Below are 23,734 nucleotides of genomic sequence, written 5' to 3' on the forward strand. Positions count from 1 at the left end.
TCTTTATGTAAACTATTTAATATGCCAAATTTAAGTAACATAGCAAAACAACTCTTATAACATTGAGCTGAACAGTAATTTTTGTACAACTTCAAATCTCAATAAAAGTTAAAGCACAATTTACTATATGCGCTGTATAAAATTACTACTGTTATACAGTCATTCACAGCACAATTAAACAACATATGTAGACCTGTAAAATCACAGAATGTCTTTCATTTTTATCAGATTTAATTCAGTACAGAACAGGCAGAGAATAATTGAAAAATCAAATTTCACATTAGGTAATCATATTTCAAAGAAATTTACATAAAATGAAATTTATGACATAATTCCACTTAGTGGATCCATTTATTTTAAAACCTTATATCACTGCAGTTATTGAAAAAGCGCTGAGTTTAATGCATGACAATATGGATTATATAAGTTATAAAATATCATTGATGGCAGGACCAAATTTAATATGAAGAAGTAAATATATAGATATATGAATATATATTTTAATTATACAACATAATGCAAAAACAATTAAAACAATATCCCAGGAATAATTCATCACAGGCATACAAAAGCCCACTGCACCACCATATTCAGTGTAACAGAGCATCTTGTTAAAAAGTATACGGAAGTAACATCAAAAATTAGCAATGGAATCAACAACCATAAGAAAAGACTATTGCATTCCATAATTTGCACCAGAGCAAAATTGCACAAGTATAACATCAAGTGTAAAAGTTACAAATATCAATGTCATATCACAAATAAATTAAAATTGCCTTCGGAGGGGCACTGCCAACTGACAGGATATTTTTTAAAATTTGAATTTCTTCCTTCAAGATGACAGCATTATATGTAAGCACCCACAGTTTGTCTTAATTAACATCCACAATATTGAAAAAACATGCAAACCATACAGGATATTACTATGAATGACCTTTCAAATCGAGCAGATCGACAATAACCGAAGAGCTTAAGGGAAAGGGACATAGAAACTAGGAGATTATCAATTCATCAATAGCACACCAACCTCACACAAGTCATACACCACCACATTTATACATTTCTTTACCATAGACAGCATATCAAACTTGAAATAAGCATTAACAATATTGTTTTGGAATGCTAGTGATTGAAGAGATTTTATTTGCACTGATATCTATAGAGCTGTGGAATATATTTATACATACAATACTGCAGAAGGAAGAAGAGTGATGTGCCATAGGCCAGACACCTGGGTGCTTACGCTATTTTATGTTTATGTACTGATAAGTAACCATAGGAAATATATACCTACAAGAAGCAGTTTATTCTATGACACTGGATTTTTGTTTTCCTGCTTTTACGTCATCAAACGTGTCAGGAATGTTCTCATAAACACAAACAGCGAGTTGGCAATCACATTCTTTCCTGCATCCTACCCTGAATCAATCCACTTTTTCAACCGATGAGGACCAGGGGACCACCAAAGTTTCACATTTGAAACATATCCATAACATTCAGAAACACAAGCACACAAGAGCACATATAAAATTTCTTCCCTCTTGAACAAGTATGATCAGGAGGAACTGCCTTGGACCACACTGTCCTCACAAAGTTTCTATTCATGAGCTAAGAATTTTATCACAAAAGTACAAACAGGTAAACAATAATCAACCTTCAATATTTTTCGATGAAGCTTGATATAGAATTGTTGCATGCAATGGCATTTGTAAATTGAAAACTGCCGCATGCTGGTCCAAAGAAACTATGGACAATATAGACCTGGGAAAGGAACCTTAAATTCTCTCGGTACTCATGATGACTCACTGAAAATGAACTATGAAAGAAAGGCCTAGCATTCACTATTTGCATAAATGGCAACCAAAACCAGCTCACTGAGGCCAAGATATCACTGGTGGTCTTTAAATTTTTCCAGCATGCAGTTGATAAGTGTGAACAGCCATAAAACCACTGGCCGAGAAACATCATCAAAATTTCTCTTCAGTCTTGACCAATTTTAGAAAGCACCACGACAAAAACAAACAAAAAAATTAATAAACGAGGATATGCTCAGCTTGATTGAGCAGTAAGAAATAAAAAAACAATAATTGCATTAAAAACAATTTCATTACATCAAGAATGGGAAATGATGCTGCCTTAATCACTGGGGAATACTGCTCCCTTAACACTGACAAATATTATTCACTTATTCTATAGACATTAAAACATTATATGAAATAATGAAGTTTCTGAGACATTTACATCAATTGAAGCATTGATAAGTATTGCATGTGTTCCATTTTCACCAGGGAATATGAGAGTGCCTATCAATTAGTGGGTATGAAATGGAATGCGAGTAGCAAGTTATTGAGCCATCTGAATTCTATTAGACATTCTAATGCAAAGGAAGAGGTTGGTATAGACACAGACACTTGGTGATTGAATTCTTCACAATTCTTGAAGAGTATACAAATAAACAAATAGCAAAATGAATCTGACATGTGAAGCAGAATTTTATAGTGAACTGACTTTGAAAACATTTCGACATAATGCACGAATACTACGCATCTGTGAGTGACCACGCCAATTGAACCAATCACTAATACCACTTCCAAGACAAAGTCACAGTTAAAAGAAACCTCAAACCTGAGAAATAGATACCAAGTGATAGCACAATTTTTCACACATTTAGAATTATCGGTGAACAAAAAACTATTGCCCAGGAAATATGAAAGGAAAGTTGTCACACACTTTACTTTGCAAAGCAGTCAAAAATCATTCTTCGTACGATCGTTGGTTCAACAGGGTATAAACCAGAACACAGAATGTCAGGCATCAGTACAATGTCAGATTATTATCCACATCCATGGGGTCCTGAGGATAATGAGCTTTGGTTCCTCTTGATAATGCACGAAACACTCTTCTGTCTGTTCCACACACTCCCATTCAGGACTCACTCACTATTAGACAGGACACTGAAATTTCAGTCACAAGTTATCACAGATATTTTTGCACTCACTCTCACTTTGGTCTGACTAGAATACTGTCCAAACTGCCTCCTTCACCACGCTTCCTACCCCTTCTGCAAGTGGCACCCCGCCTGCCTCCACCTATGCCAACAACACCAACTATGCACTCTGCTTAGCCTGAGCCGCCTTGTGCACACACGCACTGGATCTCCAGGGCACACGCATACGCACACACAGCCAGAGAGAAGAGATGGCCAACTGTCATTCAATCGGAGAGGGCAGCACCCAACAGGGACAAGAGGTGGGACGAACAGGTCGACTCTCCACTCCTTTGGAACTGCGGCGCCTACTCCCCACGCAGCTGGTGCACAGCAACATTGGCATCCACTTTCGGATTTTGGCTTCAATCAATCAATGAAGGCCATTTATGTCGCAAGTTGAAAGGGAATTTGCACCCAATACCAGAGCTTGAATCATTACTTCCCCCAAAACCTAACTCCCCATATCTACCTCCCTCAGGAAAGCTCCTCCATGTGATGTCTCCTCATTTTTTTACACAACAAACGTATCTGCACAATTACTATCCACCATACCAGACATTGCCATCATATATCTACTTTCCTTTCAATTTATACCCTCATAATGATTTATTTTCTTAACGCCTCAAGAAAGTGAAAGCAAAACAACTTTAAAATGAAATTGTGCTTTATATATTTTGTTTTAAATTTTGCTCACAAGCTAATTTTTATTTGGTCCTGAAAAAGTTAAGCAGATAATAGACACAAATCCAGACAAGAGCAACACTTTCAAATTAAAAGGGCAAAAAATCAACATCAGCAATCAAAACACAAACATTTACAAGATAACAATCACAGACAATACTTCTTTCTGGACTGCATGTGACTGACATCTTCCTTTGCCAATACATATGTATATTTAAAAATGAGATGCTAAAATATGAATCATGAAAGAGGGATATCCTGTCCCAGCAATTTCAAAAAGCAGTGACGCTCATACATTGCCATAATTCTATACATTTTCTATTGTCCCATGCACCACCAGATTCAATGGCCATGCAATTTTTACCAACTCAATTTCAACAATTTTCACCTAAACATGTGAAATTCACATTAATTACTAAAGAAAAAATTCCTCAGGAGAGCGAATTGAACCATGGACCTTAGGATTTCTAGGCCACTGCACAAACAATTACTCTATCCAGGTTACTTGAATCCTACGGCAATTTACAGGGGTTCGACCTTCTTCCAAGCCCATATTCCCTTGCATTACCATCCTTGGTGGACTGCAAGGGCCTAGAAAGTAGAATCATGAACCTCAGTAAATTGCCATGGAAATAAAGGACCCTTGATAGTGTAGTGGTCTGCTCAGTGACCAGGTAAGCCAACTTTCTGTGGTTTGATTCCGGTCCAAGGGAAATTTTCCTGTGGCAATTATGTAATTTGAATTTCTCTGCAATTCAAATAGCAGAGCTGGAATATGTCACACATGACATTCTGGTTAAGTCCCAGAGTATTTTGCAACATAATTTAAAATAACAGATAGGTTTATGGACCAGAGGAAACTATTGACATCAGATCTGAATATTTCAACAGCTTATGTACCATTTTCATTAACCAATAGCCGGGTGATGTGCTAAAAGCCTTCATGATAACACTTATTGGCACAAGAAAGTTTGCAATTTTATTATGACGCTTTTCCTCAAATGCACACATACTATAGTGAAGCCACAGAGTTAGATTATTTGGCCATTAAAAAGTCAGCCAATCGGTGAAGATCTTAGATGCTGGTTTGACACAATGGGTCGAGGTATTGGAGGGAAGCAAATATGGTGACTTGTTTACATCAGGTGACTGGGTCAACATCAATAAGTTTCCATTTATTTATTAAGACCATGAGTAGATTGTCAATATGCTCTTAATATACTCATTAAATCACAGAGGATATACCGTATAAGGGCATGTAAGGGCTGCACACGCGTAAGAGACACACCCCTATTTTGAGCATCAAAGCTAAAGAAAAAAAAATTTTGCAACATTTTTTTATCCTATCGCGGACGTATGCCTGGACTTTCGACAGATATGAAAATTTCCTCTTTCAACACTAAAGATTTACTCGGCAATTTTTCAGCTAAATTTACACAATATGTATGGTGCTCAGAGATATGTAGGTAGTCACTTGTAGTCTTAACCTTATGATGCTTACAAGGGATGGTCCGATCTGATACCTCCGACAGGATACCTCGGATCCAAATATCCACGGATAATGCCCTTCACCTTAAACTCAGGATCCAAATTCATCAAAGAAATTGAATCTGAAATTTTAAATCAATGCTTTAGTGAATGCAAAATCCTATAAGAGGGCGTAGAAAGAGTTCTGATCCTCTCTTCGCAAACGCCGTTGCTTTATGGTGCTTGTCCTACTCACAAACAATTTTGTTTAAAAGCTCTCGTAAGAGTATTGCAATAGAATTGCAGCCGTGGAAAATTTTAAGGCAAAACACGACAGGCACATAGCATGAACCTTCCCAAGAGATTGAACAACAATCAGGGAAATCTCATTGCCGTAGGATAATAACCACGGCATAAATTTCATGGAACCACACTAGGCCCTCCATTAGCCCCACTCTTGTAGAAAATTTAGCGTGCCCTCTGGAGCAAAAAAAAATGCGCGATTCGTTTCCTAGTTCAACTCTGAGGTACAGACGCGACGGCACAATACTTACGAGTAAGAAATGCATACAGGAACATTGTAAAAATACGCCACCATGGGAGGAACTCCCATGCCTGCTGCTTGTTTTTGACCTAGGGTTTCAGATGACTGACTCACGCTGAAAACCAAGGCCACTCACTTCCTCTTGTACTTGTGACTGGGGAAGAGGAGGAGGGAGGGAGATAAGAAATTCATGTAAGAATCGCACAACCATTTTTGGCTGGCTTCAATTTCTGGGAATAAAGGTGCATCTCTTACACGCATTTATACGGTATATCACCAGGAATCATCAAGAAAAGAAACCATTGGATCAAAAACCAACACTTTCCATTGTCTTTACCTGTGCTTGTGCTCTTCATCCTTCCAGCTAGTGACTGCAATGTGGGGAGGAGGCAGGATGGAGCGAAGTGATTGGACAAGCTGAATGGTGTCCACAAGAGCTGGAGATAAGGAAAATGAGGCAATGAGAAATTTGCAAGTAAATATGAGGTGTGATTGACCTAATCAAAAATATATAAAGTCTAAGACAATGATTCATCGCATTTCATCAACTCATGTGTAGAATACTCTTTTATTATTTCATTTCAAATACACAGCACGTCCCCCCCTTGAATCCATGAGAATCTGTCAACATACTGCATTTCAAATATTGTGACGGATAGCAATTCACAGTGATTATTATTATTCATCTAAAAGGCATCCCTAATAAATTGTTTTCAGATTTTAAAACCTCTACGATTTTTCTTAATGTTATGCTTTACAAAATAGGTCCATGAAAAATTTATTGAGAAATGCAACAATACTTAATGTAAATAACTCTTAAATGAAGTTGAATCTGTCACATTACAGACATTTTTACTGTTCCATTGCATGCAACTATTTCTCAAACACTTTCATACTTATTAAAACATTTAATTGTGAGAGTGAAGAATTCATTTTTATTCTATCTAAAAAATTCCCGTGCCTCAAGAATTTTCATTTCACTGATTTAGTCAGAAGAATACTTTTTAATAAAGATTTTATCACGTTCTATGAAATCAGTGTATATTTAGTTCTGTCACACTAAAATACATGCATCATATACCTATGAGTCAAATCAATCGTAACTATGGTGAAGAGTTCATTTTTATTGCCAACCTGTATGGCCATTTGTCAGAATCTAAAGACGATTCACCTCCTTTCATGGGTAGCATCAACGAAGTCAAGCCGAATTCAAATCATTCTTACTGAATGATTTGGATCTTCCATCAAATTATTCACTTTGAATTGTTTGAGAGGAAAATGTAGATTGAATTCATTCGGTTCACTTTGAACGTTTCATTCATGAACGACACAGCTCTAATAGGAAGGCCCCATGAACCCTCCTCTCATAGCCAAACAATTCCATTATCGAAAAAAGCAGAAAAGAATTTAAGGATTCTTCTGGTGAGTAACCCATCGTGCGAGAAAGAGGGAGAGGGACATCTGAGTCGTATAGTAAACATATAAAGCACAAACAGTAGAAATAAAATTTTCGTGGCATTTTGAGCATAATACTCCAATATTTTTTTCTCCTCATCGTTGTGAAAAATACGTAAATATATCTATATATTTCAAACAAAGTCGAAAATCATGTTAGTTCGAACATTTATAACTCGAGAACGGCTGTACCGATTTTAATGATATTTGGTTTTTTGGATTCGTCTCTGCCCCGGATAACAGAATAAACAATAAAAAATAGTGAAAGTTGATGAAAAAATTTCTCTTGATCTTGGGGGTATTACTTTAGGAGTTGGTAACAGTACAACAGCAGTTAAGATGGTAACAACTATTAATTGAATTGTTTGTTTTCTTTTTACCGATTTAAAAACTGAGCCTCGCAACAACATAACATTTTAATAGTTAATAAGTGAGGGATAAGTGAGGGTAGAGATCCCCCAGACTAAGCCACAGACAAGCAAAATTCACACAATTAGGTTAGGGTGTTCCTTAACTGAGCCACATTTCACTTCAGGATTTTTGGAATGGAGCGCCGAAAGGCTTCACCTAGGATATGAATCCAGGATCCAATGGTTATCTCTCAACCCACAAGGCTAGCACACTCCCAAAAATTACTATTTACGACAATCAGTTTCTATCTGACACATAGAGGATTGCAAACTGTAACTGATTACAGTACATACATAACAGCATAAATTTACCAGCAAAATGTGTCCGTTGAAACTTAATTAGCAGCAAAAACAAAAACATGTGACGAAATTTATTTTACTAAAATCAGCAGAAAGAAGTGCGGTATCCTAGTGGCTGAGTGCCTAGGTGCTGATCAGAACCCTGGGTTCAAATCCTGAGTGGAGCCTTCGGACTCCCAAAATGAAATCCTCAAAATGCAAGGTGTCGAAGGGAAAGCAACTCGCCCCTCTACGCTGAATGCATGATATTCTGATGCCTGTAGCAAGTTTGGGGTGAGCTCTACTCTCACCAACCCAAACCAAACTTAGGGTTGAATCACTGAGTAAGTTAAAAAAATGGTTTACAGTAGGATAAGATAAAATGAGGGCTGAATTCCAACTTGATGTGCACGAGCCGGTGACTCAGTTAAATTACCCATCATGCTAGTCTATGGTAATTTCTTTGAATTATGTCTACAATTACCTTAAGCTCAAAGTTCTGGCTTTACACCTTGGGACAACCATATTGAGTGAATAAGCATGCAGTTTTCTGACATTTTATATCTACCAACATACACCACCATGCCCCCAGAATTCAACAAACCTGAGGAAGAAGATACCTTGGTAGCTTAATTACATGAGTACCAGCAAAATCTAGGATCACGTCCCATTCTTGGCCAACTTAACCCATTAGTGCATAGCGTCCGATATATCGGACGTGTGTACTTTATTTTCTTATGGGCTCCAGTTGACTGCCGCTACATTTTAATTACATTTTAATACTGTATTAAGTTCAAATGGATGTCTGTCTTCACCCCCCTGCTAATATTTTAGTTGACTCATTGAATTTATCGACTAGAGAAGTATTTTTGTGAGACATGGCACACGTCCGATATATCGGACGCTATGCACTAATGGGTTAAGGGTAGGTGGGAACATTTTATGGAATCCTATGACAGATAACATAATTACAGACAAAGTTTGCAAGGCCCACAGATTTTAAATAGCTTTGCACCTGTGCACATGACTGTGCACAAAATACTTGCTCTATGCAGCTCTTTTAAATTTGTGATCCCACTGGGTGTGGAGTGTGGCAATGACAGATACAACAAACCTTGAGAGTGACACAGTTTCTAAATATCCGAGTTGGTTAATAAAAATATGTGGACTTAAGTCTGTGATTATGTTACCAATTCAAGACAATTATTGTCACACTGTGAAATTTCCACACTAAATGTTCACTTGCAGGTGACACCACATGATATGCTGCGCTCAAGTCATGACTATTTCCTTAAATAATGCAGATATCAATGACTTACTTTTCTGAAGTGCTTCCGATTGCTTCCCATAAGGCTTGCACATTGCAGGTCTCACACAAGATTTGATCCTGGCCATGTTCATCATAATTTCAGCAAAAGTCCTCACAATTTTTTCCTGGCCTGCTTAGTGATAACAGGAATAATAAAATTAGTGAAATAATCAGAAGCAAAAACATTTTCAGCACATTTATTCCACAAAAAAGACTTACCTTCACCACTTGATTTCTTGTCACTACCTTCACTAGCAGGCCAAATACCATTTTGCAAAGCCAGAAGGTCCTGCAGGGATGAAATAAAAACATGGTAACTAGTTCGAATTATACTTCAGGGGAGAAGAAATGAATTAAATAGTGTACTCATCACTTTAGTGTTTTTATAAATATTTGTTTAACATTGTTGTGTTGAAGTAATTATTATTTGAATACGGATTCATTCAATGTATCGACTCAGCATTTTGAAGTTGCAAAAATATTCACTGGTGATTAGTGCTGATAAAGTTTATGTTTATATAAATTACATAATATGATATTAATTTCTTCATGGTGAACATACTGGCTCATAAATATGTGAAATAACTAGAGATGTGCAAAGAGTATCCGCAAATACTCGAATACTAGACAGTATTCGATATCTTGAATAATTATGCTAAAGGTACCATTTCGAATACCTCGAATACTTTGAATTTCCCACCATACACTGCCGCACGCACGTCATTGGTAGTTGACTCGGAAAAATGTAGAGAACTCTAGTCATTTACAGAGTCCTCTGGATGGCAGTTCTCTACACTACTCCCTCATAGGGTCTATGTAGTGTATTATCAACAATCCAGAGGACTCTGGTTGTTTAGTGCATGCAGCACCGATTTAGGCAAGTTGAAGAACTGCATCAAATTCACGGATTAGACCGGTGAAAAGAGTTCGACATGGGGAACCGAAAATGATCGAGAGAAATAATCTGAAAATCCCCTGTTTCCCCCACCAGGAGAACCTCAGTGCCGTGGGATAGTAACTACGCAGCACAATTCCCAAAATCCGCTACCCCCTCCATCTATCAGCCCTCGGCCCCTCCTCCAACGCTTTCCTCCTCTCCGAAATCAAACAGAAGGCCCCAGCTCCCACAGGGTTCGTATTACGAAGACCATAAATCAAAAGCTTCAAAAGAAAATATCAAGTTACAGGAGAATAATAGAATCATGTTTCACTCTTCCCTCTTTCTCCCCCACTGACCTATTTCTTCTCCCTGCTTGCTTCGAAGTTACCCATTTCTGGAGGTCAACTGCAGCATGAGTCATCTATTAGCCCAAAAGGTGTCTAAAGGCCTGTTTACACGGTACATTAACACGTACGAGTTAATGTACGTTTGCGTGAATGATTTTTGTGGACCGGAACGGAACATGTACGAATGCATGAACCAAATTAGAACAGGTTCTATTTTCTGTGCATGCATTCGCACAAGTTGGGTGGTTACACAGTGCATTTTGGCATTCATATATTTAGACATTAACCCGTACGAGTTAATGTACCGTGTAATCAGGCCTTAACAATGACTTTTCGCAATTGATATTACTCCTTTATTGGATTGAAATCATAGTAATTTGCGCATAATTTAAAGAAGAATAAGACCAAACACGACATATTTCTGACTTTATTTAAGCATTTTACGGGAGGAAATAAATGTCAAAATACGACGGAGACTTAGCATTCTGGCGAACGAAGGGATATTTTCTCAGGACATTTTGTTTCTCCCTGCTGGCAATTCAAATTCATCTGCTTATCTCGTGAGAACTTCCAAAGATGGACTGAAAATAATTGAAGAAGAATAAAATCCGGTGGAGAAGCGCGTGTATTTTGCAAAACGCCTAGCACTTGACAGTAAGAGTGGGGGTAAAGCAAGCTAGCTGTTGAAAATAAGAAGTTTGATGAAGCCGAGTGTCAGATGGGCATACCACTGAAATGGCATTTGGTAGATAAGAATGTAAACATCAGACAGAAATCCATCGTAGCATAGGATTACATTGGAATAACTCAATATGCAGCAGTTGAAAAGAAATGTGAAGCTGAATCGGTTTAGGTTGCGGAAAATTTAATGTCCATTTTAAGCCACAATAATTTCTTCCAGGGAGTTACCTGAAGCAATTGATCAATTTAGTCACTAACGGATTCCTCTCATGGTGAAATGAAAGGTGTAAATAGACGATGCACTACCCTCACATTTGCAGTTTTGGCATTTTCCCATTAAAATAAATGGAAGTCAGCCATTTTGGGAAGTCCTGGAATGAATTCAATGAATCCTGTATGTGACATATTTGCCCCTAGCATTACATTGTTTGACATTCAGTGGATATCACACACCTTGGCTCCAGTTAGCCCCTCCAGGCTTTCCAAGTTGGCACGAAGAAAGTCGGTGAGCTTGTACTGGAGGAGCGGGAGGGAGGGATCAGCCATCATTCCCGCATGAGTGCCTTGTCCTTCTGCAGCCACTCCACCAGAGGGCACACCAGCCATGGAGCCAGAGGGGGGACCAAGGGGAATCCTAGTAGAAGACATTTTCATTCCATGCATGGGCATCCCCATGGGGCGGCCAATATCCCCCTGCGACTGCTTACCCCTCTCGGCCAGTTCCGCCGGGGCACGGTGAAGGTGGGGCAGGGTGTGGGGATGGGGTTGGGGAGGGGGAACATGGGCGGATGCCGAGGAGGGAGGGTGGTGAGGGTGAGTGCCATGGGGTGGCATGTACACGGACGAGGAAGGGTGCGAGGGAGGACCACCTCCACCACTCGACCCCCCTCCCTCCTGCGGAGATGGGAACTGCGATGAAGATGCCCCCCCGTGCTGCTGTTGTTGAGAAGTCGGCACCTGGGTGCCACCCCTGGGCCCTGCACCACAAAGAAAAGAGTTAAGAGAGAAGTGAGTGACACATGCTCAGCAAAAGTGTCATCAAATCACATGATCACTATACATATAAGCTAAGTAACGGCAATCTTCAATTAAGTAAATAGCAGATCTACATCTACATACTAACCCACAAACCACCTCAATAGGCTAGTGGAAGGGAGTGTTAAGACGCAAGTCATTCACAGAAATAAGTAAGAAAGGGAAATTAGATGCACATTGGTAATATTTGACTGATGAATCTCACCAAGCATCTCTCCAAGGAGCTCTTATTTATTGCTAGTGGGAAAACAAATTTGTAAAACAGCGACACAATTTCAGCAAAATATTTCTCTAATTTCATTGTTTCTGACTGACATAGGAACATAGAGACGCCGTAAAATGAAGTTCACCGTGTCAATCTGAAGGATAAAAAACTGCTCAGGAGCAGTCGGTTAAGTAGTTTCCGAAATAGGGAATTTTGATTGTTTCTTAAAAAGTAATAAAAACCATCAGTAGAATAAAAATTTTCATAACAAAAGATTCTTAACATGTTCATTTTTACTATGATATGTTTTAAATTTAGACATTTTAAAACGCAACTGTAGCAAAATAATTCAGTCTATTTCCTAAAAAAAGAGAAAATAATTCTTTTAATCATAAATTATTTTATATAAACTTGAAAGACATTCCCTGACCTAAATAAATGACTTAGAAATAAAATTCTTTCAGTAGTGTTCAATGATTGATCTATAATTTTTTCCCAAAATTAAAAGTGAAAAAAAAATAATTTTTGATAGTTTGTGTGATGTGGATAGTTTGTGCAGTGAGGACCAAAGTTAACTTTTATCCTGTGGCTATCGTTTTCATCATTTCATAAGTTACCACATTTAATGAATTGAACACAACCTTATCCAACTAGTAAAAATAAGGGTAACTCTAATGCTTATCACATTAGGTTCTTAAGAAAATCAATCATCATTTCAAATGCTATCAATAATTTAAACAGTGGAAATCATAACATGTGAAACTTACTTTTTTCCTTAATGTACGTAAGAATGATGGACCGAATGAGAATTAAACAATTAGATGGCAGAAATCCATAGACATTTTACAAACAGAGCTACAGCATTTGACCGATTACTTCGACATTTTATGATAATGGGAACAATATTAAGACAGAGGAGGATGCTGACTACCTGATGATTGAAATACTGATTACTCACTGAAAAGTTCTGCTTTGATTTCCAAAACAAATAAAATAGGTATGAAAATACTGCACGTATTTACACCAAATAACACTTACCCCCAGATTCCATGATGTAAGTGGGAGCATTAAGATGGACAGATTTCTGTGACATGTCAACTTGGGCCTTATAATATCGGCAGGCAGGATTTGGACAATTCTGTACAACTTCCACGATGAAGTCTTTCTCCATTCCAAAACACTCTCGACCGATGGTGTAAGACTCCATAACCTAGTCAAATGAAAGAGAAGTTATAGCTGGATCATGATATCTCGAGATGCTTGATAATAATAAAAAATATAATTCCTAAAGCATAAATATGCATGTGCTACACCAGGATAGTAAAAATGCAGAAAATGATAGATTATGAAGTCTTACAGCTCGAACAGTGCCCTCCAGACCCAAATGAAGCCCATGAGGACCATTCATGTGTTTCAACATAACAGCATTTGCAAAATGCTCATATGGTAGTATTATTTTTCCATTCTCTCGCAAAACAAGCCTCCCTTGATTGTCCAGCGTGACTCTAGCGGCAATCATTCTATAAAGAAAACGATCATTTAGATGCTGACGAAAACTTCAAAACAAAATCACTACATATAATTTAAAAGTATATACTGTAAGTATGCTGCACTTGGCAGCATCGAGGATTCCATCAATTCTGAAAAACACTGCAACAGTTCCACGGAGGGGTTCCAACTTTTGTTTTGAAGGTAGAGTTGTAGAAGCATATACAGTTTCTCTGAAACATATCCATTTCCAGGGAATGGGGACACCATCTCGGGGTGAATTCCTTTCACTGCGGAATTTTTCATGGCATCAACAAGGTCCATTGGAAAACTACGATTTAATTGTTGTAGTCTGGAGAAAAAAATCAAAGACATACATTCCATGTGCGTGAATAAACAAGCTTAATCTAAAGCTTTCGGGCCACTTCAACGAACCCAGAGAGAGCTCCAAAAGCCACGAAAACCGAAGTCCACTGGAATAGATAAGCTACATATTCAGCAACACACTTAATTCGAAGAACAAAATTCTTTCATTTACTAAATTCAAAGAAACAAACGCTCCTTCCCCGTCATTTACATGATTTTTATGCTTACAGAGAGATGGCGTAACAAATTTTTCGCTAACTACAAGAACATCAATTTAATTCCATTTATTGAGCAAATGAAACTTACCCTTGGTACATGTACATCGACTTTTATAGCATTCGATTTTCGGGACCTTCCGACGTGATCTACTTGTTCTATGCACCTCTGCAACAATGTAATAATAGTTTAAGATGAGCAGTTGCGTCTCGTTACCATGGCAACAGGTGAGATGCCTTCGGAAGGTGGACGAAAGACGTCTTTTCAACTGTTCCCTCTCCCTACAAGGAAAGTTTGATTGATATATCGAACATCTTACGTGGTTCGATATAAGGAGAAGGGTATCGAAGTTGTGAATTCAGTGAACGCGTCTGGCTCTGAGATACGAGTGGGAATTAATTCATCTAATCTCTCGCCATCTATAAGGTAATTAGGATTAAAATATATATGCAGTAGAGAGAAATGATGTAATAAATCGAGGCAATCCCTTGTCCCTAGTATGTTCTGAAATAATGGCGGTATTCAGCTCATAATATTTCTTTGAAATTTGAAGCCGGCCGTGGTCTATTGTTGTTATTTTGATATTTCAGATGGTGGAATCTTTAACGAGCGTTTTACGTTAATTGGATATCAGACCTTTTTTATAAGTAGAAAAATGCATTTATACAACCTTACTTTGCAAAGAGCCACTGGAATTACTCATGCAGTGCATGGGAATTTCAGTGGTAGCAAAATGCAAGAAATCCTCGTTTCTCGAGGGAAGACTTTGGAGTTATTAAGACCAGACCCCAATACTGGTAAAGTGCATACGCTCTTAACTATGGAAGTATTTGGAGTCATAAGGTCATTGATGTCTTTCAGATTAACTGGAGGAACTAAGGGTAAGTTCATTACTGTGAGTGATCATGCTGTTGCTTTGTAAATTTCTGTTGTAATCGCATTTTATTATTATTTTTTTAGATTATATCGTCGTTGGTTCTGATTCCGGAAGAATTGTGATTTTAGAATATATTCCCCAGAAAAACTTTTTCGATAAAGTTCACCAGGAAACATTCGGCAAAAGTGGTTGCAGAAGAATCGTCCCTGGCCAGTATCTGGCCATTGATCCCAAAGGAAGGGCTGTGATGATAGGTGTGATTGGTGTCTTATGTTTATGCAGTGCCTTACGTTCATTGTTTACTTCGAATACTGACATGTATATTTCTTCTCATTTTAGGGGCTATTGAGAAACAGAAACTTGTATATATATTGAACAGAGATGCACAAGCAAGGCTTACCATTTCTTCCCCATTAGAAGCTCACAAAAGCAATACTTTGGTGTATCATACGGTCGGTGTTGATGTTGGGTTTGAGAATCCAATGTTTGCATGCCTGGAGATTGATTATGAGGTATGGTTTGATCTATAACTATACGTTTTGGGAGTCATGTTAGTTTGTCGATTGACAGTGTGTTTCAAGAAACACTTTACTTCCCCTCTATAGAAACACTTCACTGCTACTATTTCTTGTGACTAGCATTTTTACTATGTTGAAGGGAAGTGCCTTTTCTACTCTGCAAATCTGTTCTTGGGACTGGTAGGCAAACATCGAGCTGAATAGTCGTGTATTACTTTGCATTTGTCTTCCATTTAATAATACATTTGCTTTCGCGTAGAAGCTATGTTTTTCATCAGTGGATATCCCACGTTGAAATTAATTGTATTCAGCCAAGTGTGCATCAGTTACACGAAAATTAGTATAAAATTGAATACATGGTGTAATTTTCTGATGATGTGTCCCCAGTAAGCTCTTTTTTCCCCTGACTTTTCCATGGAGTTCAGATAGAATAATGTTTGGTTGAGTACATCTCATATTGATACCTGGATATTAATGCTTAAACTTGTGATAATATTTGGATACATATCGCTGTTTAAATTTCTGTGGGGGCTTAAAGTGATGACATAATCATTTTAATATAGAGAACGGGTGAAGTAAAAATGAGGTGATAGCAGGGTTTTGTTGAATCAACAGTTTTTCTAGAATGGCACTAAATTTAAGACTCATCATTTATTTCAATTTCTAAATAGAACAAACTATGGATGAAAGCACTGCAACAATAATTAAAATGTGTTTGATAAATATGGTAAGTACTCATCTCATTTACAGTTGGGTATCTTGATTGCTTTGCCAGCCCTTACTGACAACAAAGGATGGTCTAATCAAGAATGTGAATGGTGAACCTTACGATGTTTAGTTCTAATTTAAATGACAGATAGGATAATCAGAGAAAAGGCTGAAGTTATTAGGAACCTAAATTTGGTAACTCTTATCTCAAATACTGGCGATTGGATAAAACTCTTCTGTTGCCGAAAAATCACAGGCCCCCTAAGTGCCTATTTTTATTGGCAATTTTGAATTTAGCGATTGTAGCACAGGATCCAGATTTATTTGAAGAGCCTTGTTAGTGGAAGTAGAATTGTCAAGTGCTTAATCATTCTCTTGTGAAGCTGTGTTGCATAGTTTGTCCATTCAAAGGCATTTCTAGTTTGTACGCTGTAAGAAGAATTCTACTGCCGTAATTTCTTTTGTATTAGGACTAATAATATGGTGAGCTCATTTTAAATTGTAAATACACCCACAATTTTTTTCCTGGATGCTGTCACTGTTGTTGGATTTTTTTTGCATAATAGCATTCTATTCTGAGAGTGTGGTGTCAGGTTTTTGTCCGTTTAAGGAAAAATAAAACTGGCAGCATCAGGGCAACATTATTGAATTAGACATGAGAGACATTATTTAAACTTTGATATATTCTGCACAGTAATAATGGCTAGCCAGTTATAAGTTATAACACTGGTACAGACATTGTATACTATATTTGCTGGCCTTAGTGACAGCAGGGTGAAGCCCTTGTTCGTCAAACTGGAGGGTGCAGGTGCTACTCCCACCTGTTTAATATTTATGCAGGGCATGGGTGTTTGTTATTGTCTGTTGTTATCTGTCATTAGCCCCAGTGTAAAATGCCCATAGAGGCTGTTTTCAGGTGAATAGAAATAAGTAAATAATCAAGGTATTACAGAATCAGTCTATTCCCTTTCTGGCCAGTCTTGGCAATGGTAAGGATTTATTCCAAAACCACAGAAGAATCCTAATTTTAGTCATTTTTTAAGTATTTCTTCATAAAATGTGTCCTATATAACGTAAATTTCAGTTGAGGACCAAAAATCCGGAAAGCTTGGGACCAAAGGGTTTCTGGATTTCTGGTCTCACGCAGAAAAAGTGGTTAACTTTTTTTTTGCAAATTTTATTGCAATAAACCCACAACTCAGAAATTATACGTGAAAGAGTTTTAGCATTAACTAGCATAAACCATAGCAAAAGTACACTACATTGAAGGAGGCGTAAAACTTGCCGAGTAAGTCGTCCAATCACGACCGTAGTTTCGGCAGCATAAACTATACGTGCTCAATACTGGATGAGAAGGAGCAAGAATACATCTTTTCTTCATGCTTAATAGCTTTCATTGATAGCATTCGCTAGCAGATGTTGTGATATCTATTGATACCTTCCTTAGTTGGACAAAAATCTGTGCAAATGCTTCTATATTGTGGTAATTAATTAATTTATAAATGCGTCCTGGCTCTTGTGCTTGATATTAGAGATCCCTACATGTGCCTGTCTAGGTTGTTAGCATATGTTCATAGCACATACTAACTTCCTACTCGTCCCAGAACAAGGCTCAGAGAGTGGTGATTTTCAAACATTCCAGATTTCTGGTTTTGCGGGTTTCTGGATTCCAGGTTTGAGGTCCTCAACTGTACATGTCATATTTTCTATCCCCAAACCTTTGTCTTTGTAGTCAATTCATAATTATGCTGTGAAAGATATGGGTTTTCAATAAATTCTCATGATTGCATTTGCAGTAATCATATTTTCTGGGCTTCATCCACTTTGTTAGATGTATAATGGCAACAGTTTCAACTGGCAATCCAACCTGCATCTTCAGGTTAGAAATGGAGCAAGAAATATAAGGTCATTCTGTAACAAACTCTGCCTCTGATCTGAAGATGTCGGAGGTATTGCTGGTGAAACTATGTTCATTATGCATCAAACAACCTGGAGGAAGCCAGGATGACATTATTGCATTTCCAAGAAATTAATTTGTAATCTAATATTCCCTGAAGAGTGCATTGAATTGATTTCCAAATTGACTTGTTAAGTGGATAAATGGTTTCATGATTTTGATAATCTTTTGATTGTGGCAGGAGGCAGATTCAGATCCTACTGGAGAGGCAGCACAGCGCACGCAGCAAACACTGACTTTCTACGAATTGGACCTTGGGCTCAATCATGTTGTGCGTAAATATTCTGAGCCATTGGAGGAGCATGCTAACTTTCTAGTTTCTGTCCCCGGTGGGAATGACGGCCCATCTGGAGTGCTGGTTTGCTCTGAGAATTACCTCACGTACAAGAATCTGGGGGATCAACATGACATTCGCTGTCCTATTCCTCGGCGAAGAGTAAGTGTCATATTTCTTGATTAAAACTTCCACTGTGATTACAGCTCTTATGTATGTAGTGTGTTTTGGGTATACCACATATTCTGATTCGGTTATTGCGCGACATTTCTTGGATGTTGATGGTCACTTTCTGAGGGCATATGTTAACTTTCCCAAAGAAGGTTTTTATATTGGGTAATGGGTTGGAACGGGTGGGATAAGAGGAGTTTTCATTTAGCAGAATTCAAAGACGGTTGTTGCGTATGCCATCCTGTTTTAAAAGCTATTTTAACGAAATCCCGTACCCTTCCCTTTCCAATCTCTTCCCTTACATGGACCATCAATCAGTTCACAAGGCAAAATAGGCTAGCACTAAAAAGGTGACGGATACCCTCTAGGGATTACAGAAATGCGATAATAGCTGTTGCATGGTTCTGGAAATGCTTAACAGTGAAGTGTCTTATTTTTCTTAAATTGCTTTTATTATTGTCTTTGACAATTTTGGGTGCTTTAAATTGTATTATTTACAATAACTAGCATTAGTGGTGCTATTAGCATGATATTTCATCTTTTGAGAAATTTATCAAAGATGGAGTAGTGGAGGAGGTAGTAAAATAGCTATGCTCAATACCTTTCTGTTAAACTCTTCACCCTCAGAATGACCTGGATGATCCAGAAAGAGGCATGATCTTTGTTTGTTCAGCCACTCATCGTACCAAGTCTATGTTCTTTTTCCTGGCCCAAACTGAGCAAGGAGACGTGTTCAAGGTAATTCTTATTTTGAGTTTATGTGACCTAGTTGCTTGATATATGTACCGTTTTCACTGACGTCAATTTTTTCTCTAATTTTTAATTTGTTATTACATTTTCCTCTGTAGGTGACGCTGGAAACTGATGAAGATGTTGTTACAGAAATCAGATTGAAGTATTTTGACACAGTACCTGTGGCATCTGCAATGTGTGTGCTGAAGACTGGTTTTCTCTTTGTTGCATCTGAGTTTGGGAATCAGTGAGTAATTTTCTGCAAACATTTAATTCTCTGTGACATATTTTGGTAGTAACTTGTAATTTCAAGCTAGACTGTGCAGAAGCCCTTGCAATAATTGCACTTGAAAATATATGTAGTTTCAAGTATTAAAAATTTTGCTTGTGAAACTTGCATATATTTTCAGGTGCAGTTATTTTTCCTGTATTTACCAAACATTCCCTAGAATTTAAAAGGTTCTTGCTGAAATTTTGGTCAAACATGAGTTGTGTGTTAAAAATCTTGTTTAACCCATGATAGCATGGGCTTCTTTTGTGAGGCGATAGCAACTGGGGCCAGAAAAAGACGGAGGCAAGGTATACATTTAAAACTATGCAGGTGGTACTCAAAACCCATTGTGGCAAAGAGGAATTTCTTTGCTCAAAGCTGAGTACAGGGGGATGCAGTGCATGCATGTCAGAAGTAGCTGATGTGAATTACTGTCTAACTTTGATTAAACACTGTATGTGCCTTGGGTTGGAAAGAAACCTTTGATTTGTAGAAATAGTGTGTTTTGAGGTTATACATTTTCACTGCATAATTTTGTGGCATACAGTTCTCTATTGTCCATCAAAAAATTTTGAAATTTTGATGGCATTGTCTTCTCTATCATTTTAAACTAATTCATTCAGTGATGATAATGACCAAGAAGTGATTGGAAGTATTAGTTAAGATGCCAAGGTTAATTTGGTGGAACTGTTCGATTGTGTAAGAAAGAATTGCAGTTTTACACTTATAAAATACAAATCATGAAAACAACTTGTTTTGTTCCACAGTATCAAAACTATTTGTCCTAATAAATTGCTTTAATAAAATAGTTAGAAACTGCCAAATAAATTCCTACAGTACACACAAGTGAGAATAATTTGTAATATGGAGCAAGATGTGCATCTCATTATAATGAGGACATTTAACATTGTAACTGATCATTAGTATGGTAGTAGTTTAATTCAATGGAAACTGTCAATTCTTTGTAGTTATCTGTATCAAATTGCCCACTTGGGTGATGATGACGATGAGCCAGAATTCAGCTCTGCCATGCCTCTTGAGGAAGGAGACACCTTCTTCTTTGCTCCGAGACCCCTGAGAAATCTTGTGCCTGTCGATGAGATGGACTCTCTTTCTCCAATCTTGGCCTGTCAGGTTGCTGACTTGGGTAAGTCAACTTATCTCTCTTACTTTAACCAAATCGGAAACTTGCATGGGTTGTTGATGGCAATAAAAACTATTTTGAACAGGTAAACCGGATATATTAGCTCGCAAAAGTACCTAAAATTTCTCCGTTCAGCATCAAAAGAAAAGAAGAAATTGACTTTAAAATGGAGCAAAATTTCCCACAGCCGACTGTGCGAAGACACTCACAACTCTGCCCAAGCGAAGCGTGACATCATATGTGCCTAATCTGCCATTGAGACGGGAAATACACTGAGTGCATGATGTAAACATTGTTTTTAGGGATGATTTAGCCACTCATTGTCACTTGTTTATGTGCTGTTATTCTTCAGTAAGTTTTCCTGTTGCTATTGTGCCACAATTATTATTTGGGATATTAAAAATGAGACATCAGGATGATGAAATTCAAGGTTTTTACCCTGTATAATTCAGTTTACAGAAAAATGGATGATACAGTTGCCCCTCTTCGGATAGTGGACCTGAAATTGATGCAACGATCCTCATGTAATTTGTTGTGACAAATTATTGCTATATGTCGGCAGAAAATCGCAATGTAAAAGAAACTCGCAGTGTTGGAGGATAATGATAGGTTTAATTATGCATGAATGCCTCAATTTTCCCAGTGTATCGGGATGTTACATACCTAGTGCATTTTCTAGCCATGTACCACTCCATTTATTCCTTTTTCATCTAGTTTTATGTTTAGGTCAAAATACTTGACCTAAACATATGTGCTTGATGCACTTGTTGATAATCTTTGATGGATCTTCGGAAAGTACCTACGGTTAAGAGTTACTGGTTGAAATTGCTGTTGTTGGTCTCAAGAATTGTATATCAACGCATCTTTAAAGGCATTGACTGTAATATGTTTCAGTTTTAACAGGGTCACAAGCCCCTGCTTTTGAAACAAGGGAGTTCAACACAGTAGTGGTGGCATAAACTACTCTTTTTGGTGAACTGCCTCACCGCTCACAGCACACTACGCTGACCACTCGCACAGTGGGACTAGCGATAAGCAAAGCATTTCTGGGTTGTGGGGGAAAGAGGGGAATGGAAGAAAGGGAGGGGAAGGTGGTGAGGGGGGGATTATTTAGCGAACATTCGAAATGCATAATTTCCTACATCACTCACAGAAATATTTATATCATATCAATCACATATTAGCATTCAGAAACAAAATATGGGTAACTCTCTCCTCTGAAAGTTTATTTTGTATGGCAGTGATAGCTTTAGAAAAGATCCTTTTGCTGGGAACTGATCTACCTACCTAACAAAGTGTGGACACACTCAGGTACGCCATTAAATGAACCAGTCGGTATGCAACTCATTGCAACTTAACGTAAAATTTAGCATAATTTAGTGTATTCACAAATTAGAAATTTTCCTTACTGAGTTTTGACTAATAATACTTAACAGGTGATTTAACTTACCATTTCTGCCGGTACGTTAATCATATATTATCTTTCATGGAAGACTGACAATATATTTTGTCTTCTGTGCTTAGAGATGAAGACCAATTTAAAAACTTCATTGTATAAAAATATTCTCTCCAAAACTTCATGATCATGTTAACAATTCAAAATGCTTTTCCCCCATTAATCTCAGTTGTTTGTGCTAGAACGAATTTTCATTTCTGTGTCGTAATATCATTGGTCTGGTATTATTTTCATAAATTTGCTGATGGCAAAAACTTATACATAAGCATCTTCAACCCTCTTTCACTCAAGATGTAAGGAAAATGCAGGAAAGAGATTTACGATAAGAGTCATTTGAGATTCTTCAGAGCAATACCCAGAAAATGAATCAGAAGAACCTTTCAAGCGGCATGAAAAGGTGAGCAGTGAGCTTCCTGAGAAGAGTGTCTTGTGCTCCCCTTAACAGGCCAAATGTGCAATGAGCCTTGCACTCAAACATGCTGCCATTGTTATATTTTTGGTAATGCATGGAATATTTATCTCATTTTGAAAAAAATAGGGTAAATTCCTGGGTCATGGGGTCCATAAATCCTTGAAATTTTTTTGGAATGAGAGATTTATTCTTAAATGTTTGGTTAAATTAAGATTTTAATTAAAATTTGTTTTAGTGAGAGATTTATTCTTTAATCTTCAGTTTTTGGTTAAAGTACAACATTTTACGCCACGGCTAAGCTGACGTAAGCTTCAAGGCGTGATTTGCAATAGATAGTTATTTCCATTAGTCTAGTCTCAAATATTTGGGCGACTATACATATTTGGGAAAATATGGTATCTTTTGACCGGAGTGCTTCATGTTTATACACTGAAGGCTAATTTTATATTTTTTCTCCTCTCTAGCCAATGAAGACACTCCGCAGCTCTATCTTCTCTGTGGCCGGGGTCCAAGGTCCTCTGTAAGAGTTCTTCGTCATGGTCTGGAAGTATCAGAGATGGCTGTGTCTGAGCTGCCAGGCAACCCTAACGCTGTATGGACTGTGAAGCGCCGAGCTGATGGTAGGCTGTGAAATGTCATTAAATATTTTCCCATCCTCAATCAGTATATCCTTTTGATGCCATTTTTTTGGGCATTGAGAAAGTCACTGTAGAGCACAATTTTATTGTTTTGTGCAATGCCTCAATGGTAATACGAATACTCCATAAGTATAAATCGAATTCACTAAAAATATGTGATGAATTTCTTCTCCTTGCATGCCATTTATAATGTCAAAGGTAACTCAAATCTTAAATGGAAGTTA

General features: G+C 37.6%; 2 protein-coding genes across 7 annotated transcripts in view; one reads left to right on the forward strand and one right to left on the reverse strand.

Moving 5' to 3' along the window:
- On the reverse strand, nt 1-14,534 carry LOC124164266. 5 transcript variants are annotated; one of them, XM_046541511.1, is made up of 10 exons: nt 14,443-14,526; nt 14,206-14,243; nt 13,880-14,122; nt 13,640-13,802; nt 13,321-13,492; nt 11,496-12,019; nt 9,354-9,423; nt 9,145-9,267; nt 6,019-6,118; nt 3,712-4,261 (listed from the first exon to the last, which is right to left on the reverse strand). In XM_046541511.1, the coding sequence occupies exons 3-10, from the start codon at nt 14,092-14,094 to the stop codon at nt 4,183-4,185; spliced, it is 1,446 nt and encodes a 481-aa protein (XP_046397467.1). In that variant the 5' UTR covers nt 14,095-14,122; nt 14,206-14,243; nt 14,443-14,526; the 3' UTR covers nt 3,712-4,182. The 5 variants fall into 5 exon arrangements, with proteins under 5 accessions (XP_046397466.1, XP_046397468.1, XP_046397467.1 ...); XM_046541510.1 differs by lacking the exons at nt 3,712-4,261; nt 14,206-14,243 and adding an exon at nt 1-3,349 and having other exon boundaries at nt 14,443-14,534; XM_046541512.1 differs by lacking the exons at nt 3,712-4,261; nt 14,206-14,243 and adding an exon at nt 1-3,703 and having other exon boundaries at nt 14,443-14,534.
- A 152-nt stretch (nt 14,535-14,686) lies between these two features.
- LOC124164265 (splicing factor 3B subunit 3) overlaps nt 14,687-23,734 on the forward strand; it is a 33,753-nt gene continuing 24,705 nt past the window's right edge. For both annotated transcript variants that reach the window (XM_046541506.1, XM_046541507.1), the window contains exons 1-9: nt 14,687-14,778; nt 14,943-15,233; nt 15,313-15,483; nt 15,569-15,741; nt 18,594-18,848; nt 19,485-19,595; nt 19,706-19,836; nt 20,829-21,007; nt 23,337-23,492. In XM_046541506.1, the coding sequence (XP_046397462.1) occupies nt 15,008-15,233; nt 15,313-15,483; nt 15,569-15,741; nt 18,594-18,848; nt 19,485-19,595; nt 19,706-19,836; nt 20,829-21,007; nt 23,337-23,492 (1,402 nt within the window). In that variant the 5' untranslated portion in view covers nt 14,687-14,778; nt 14,943-15,007. The remainder of the gene's footprint in view (nt 14,779-14,942; nt 15,234-15,312; nt 15,484-15,568; nt 15,742-18,593; nt 18,849-19,484; nt 19,596-19,705; nt 19,837-20,828; nt 21,008-23,336; nt 23,493-23,734) is intronic.

Source organism: Ischnura elegans, chromosome 8 (genome assembly GCF_921293095.1).
Source record: "Ischnura elegans chromosome 8, ioIscEleg1.1, whole genome shotgun sequence".
In the NCBI taxonomy this organism is placed as follows: Eukaryota; Metazoa; Arthropoda; class Insecta; order Odonata; family Coenagrionidae; genus Ischnura; species Ischnura elegans.

What these genes read in the sequence shown, in the direction of transcription:
- LOC124164266 (XM_046541508.1), bottom strand. An exon ending in AGGGGCTAACTGGAGCCAAG is followed by an intron (nt 9,424 to 11,495) that starts GTGTGTGATATC and finishes TCATCCCTGCAG; the next exon opens with GACCTTCTGGCTTTGCAAAA. An exon ending in CAAGAAATCAAGTGGTGAAG is followed by an intron (nt 9,268 to 9,353) that starts GTAAGTCTTTTT and finishes GTTATCACTAAG; the next exon opens with CAGGCCAGGAAAAAATTGTG.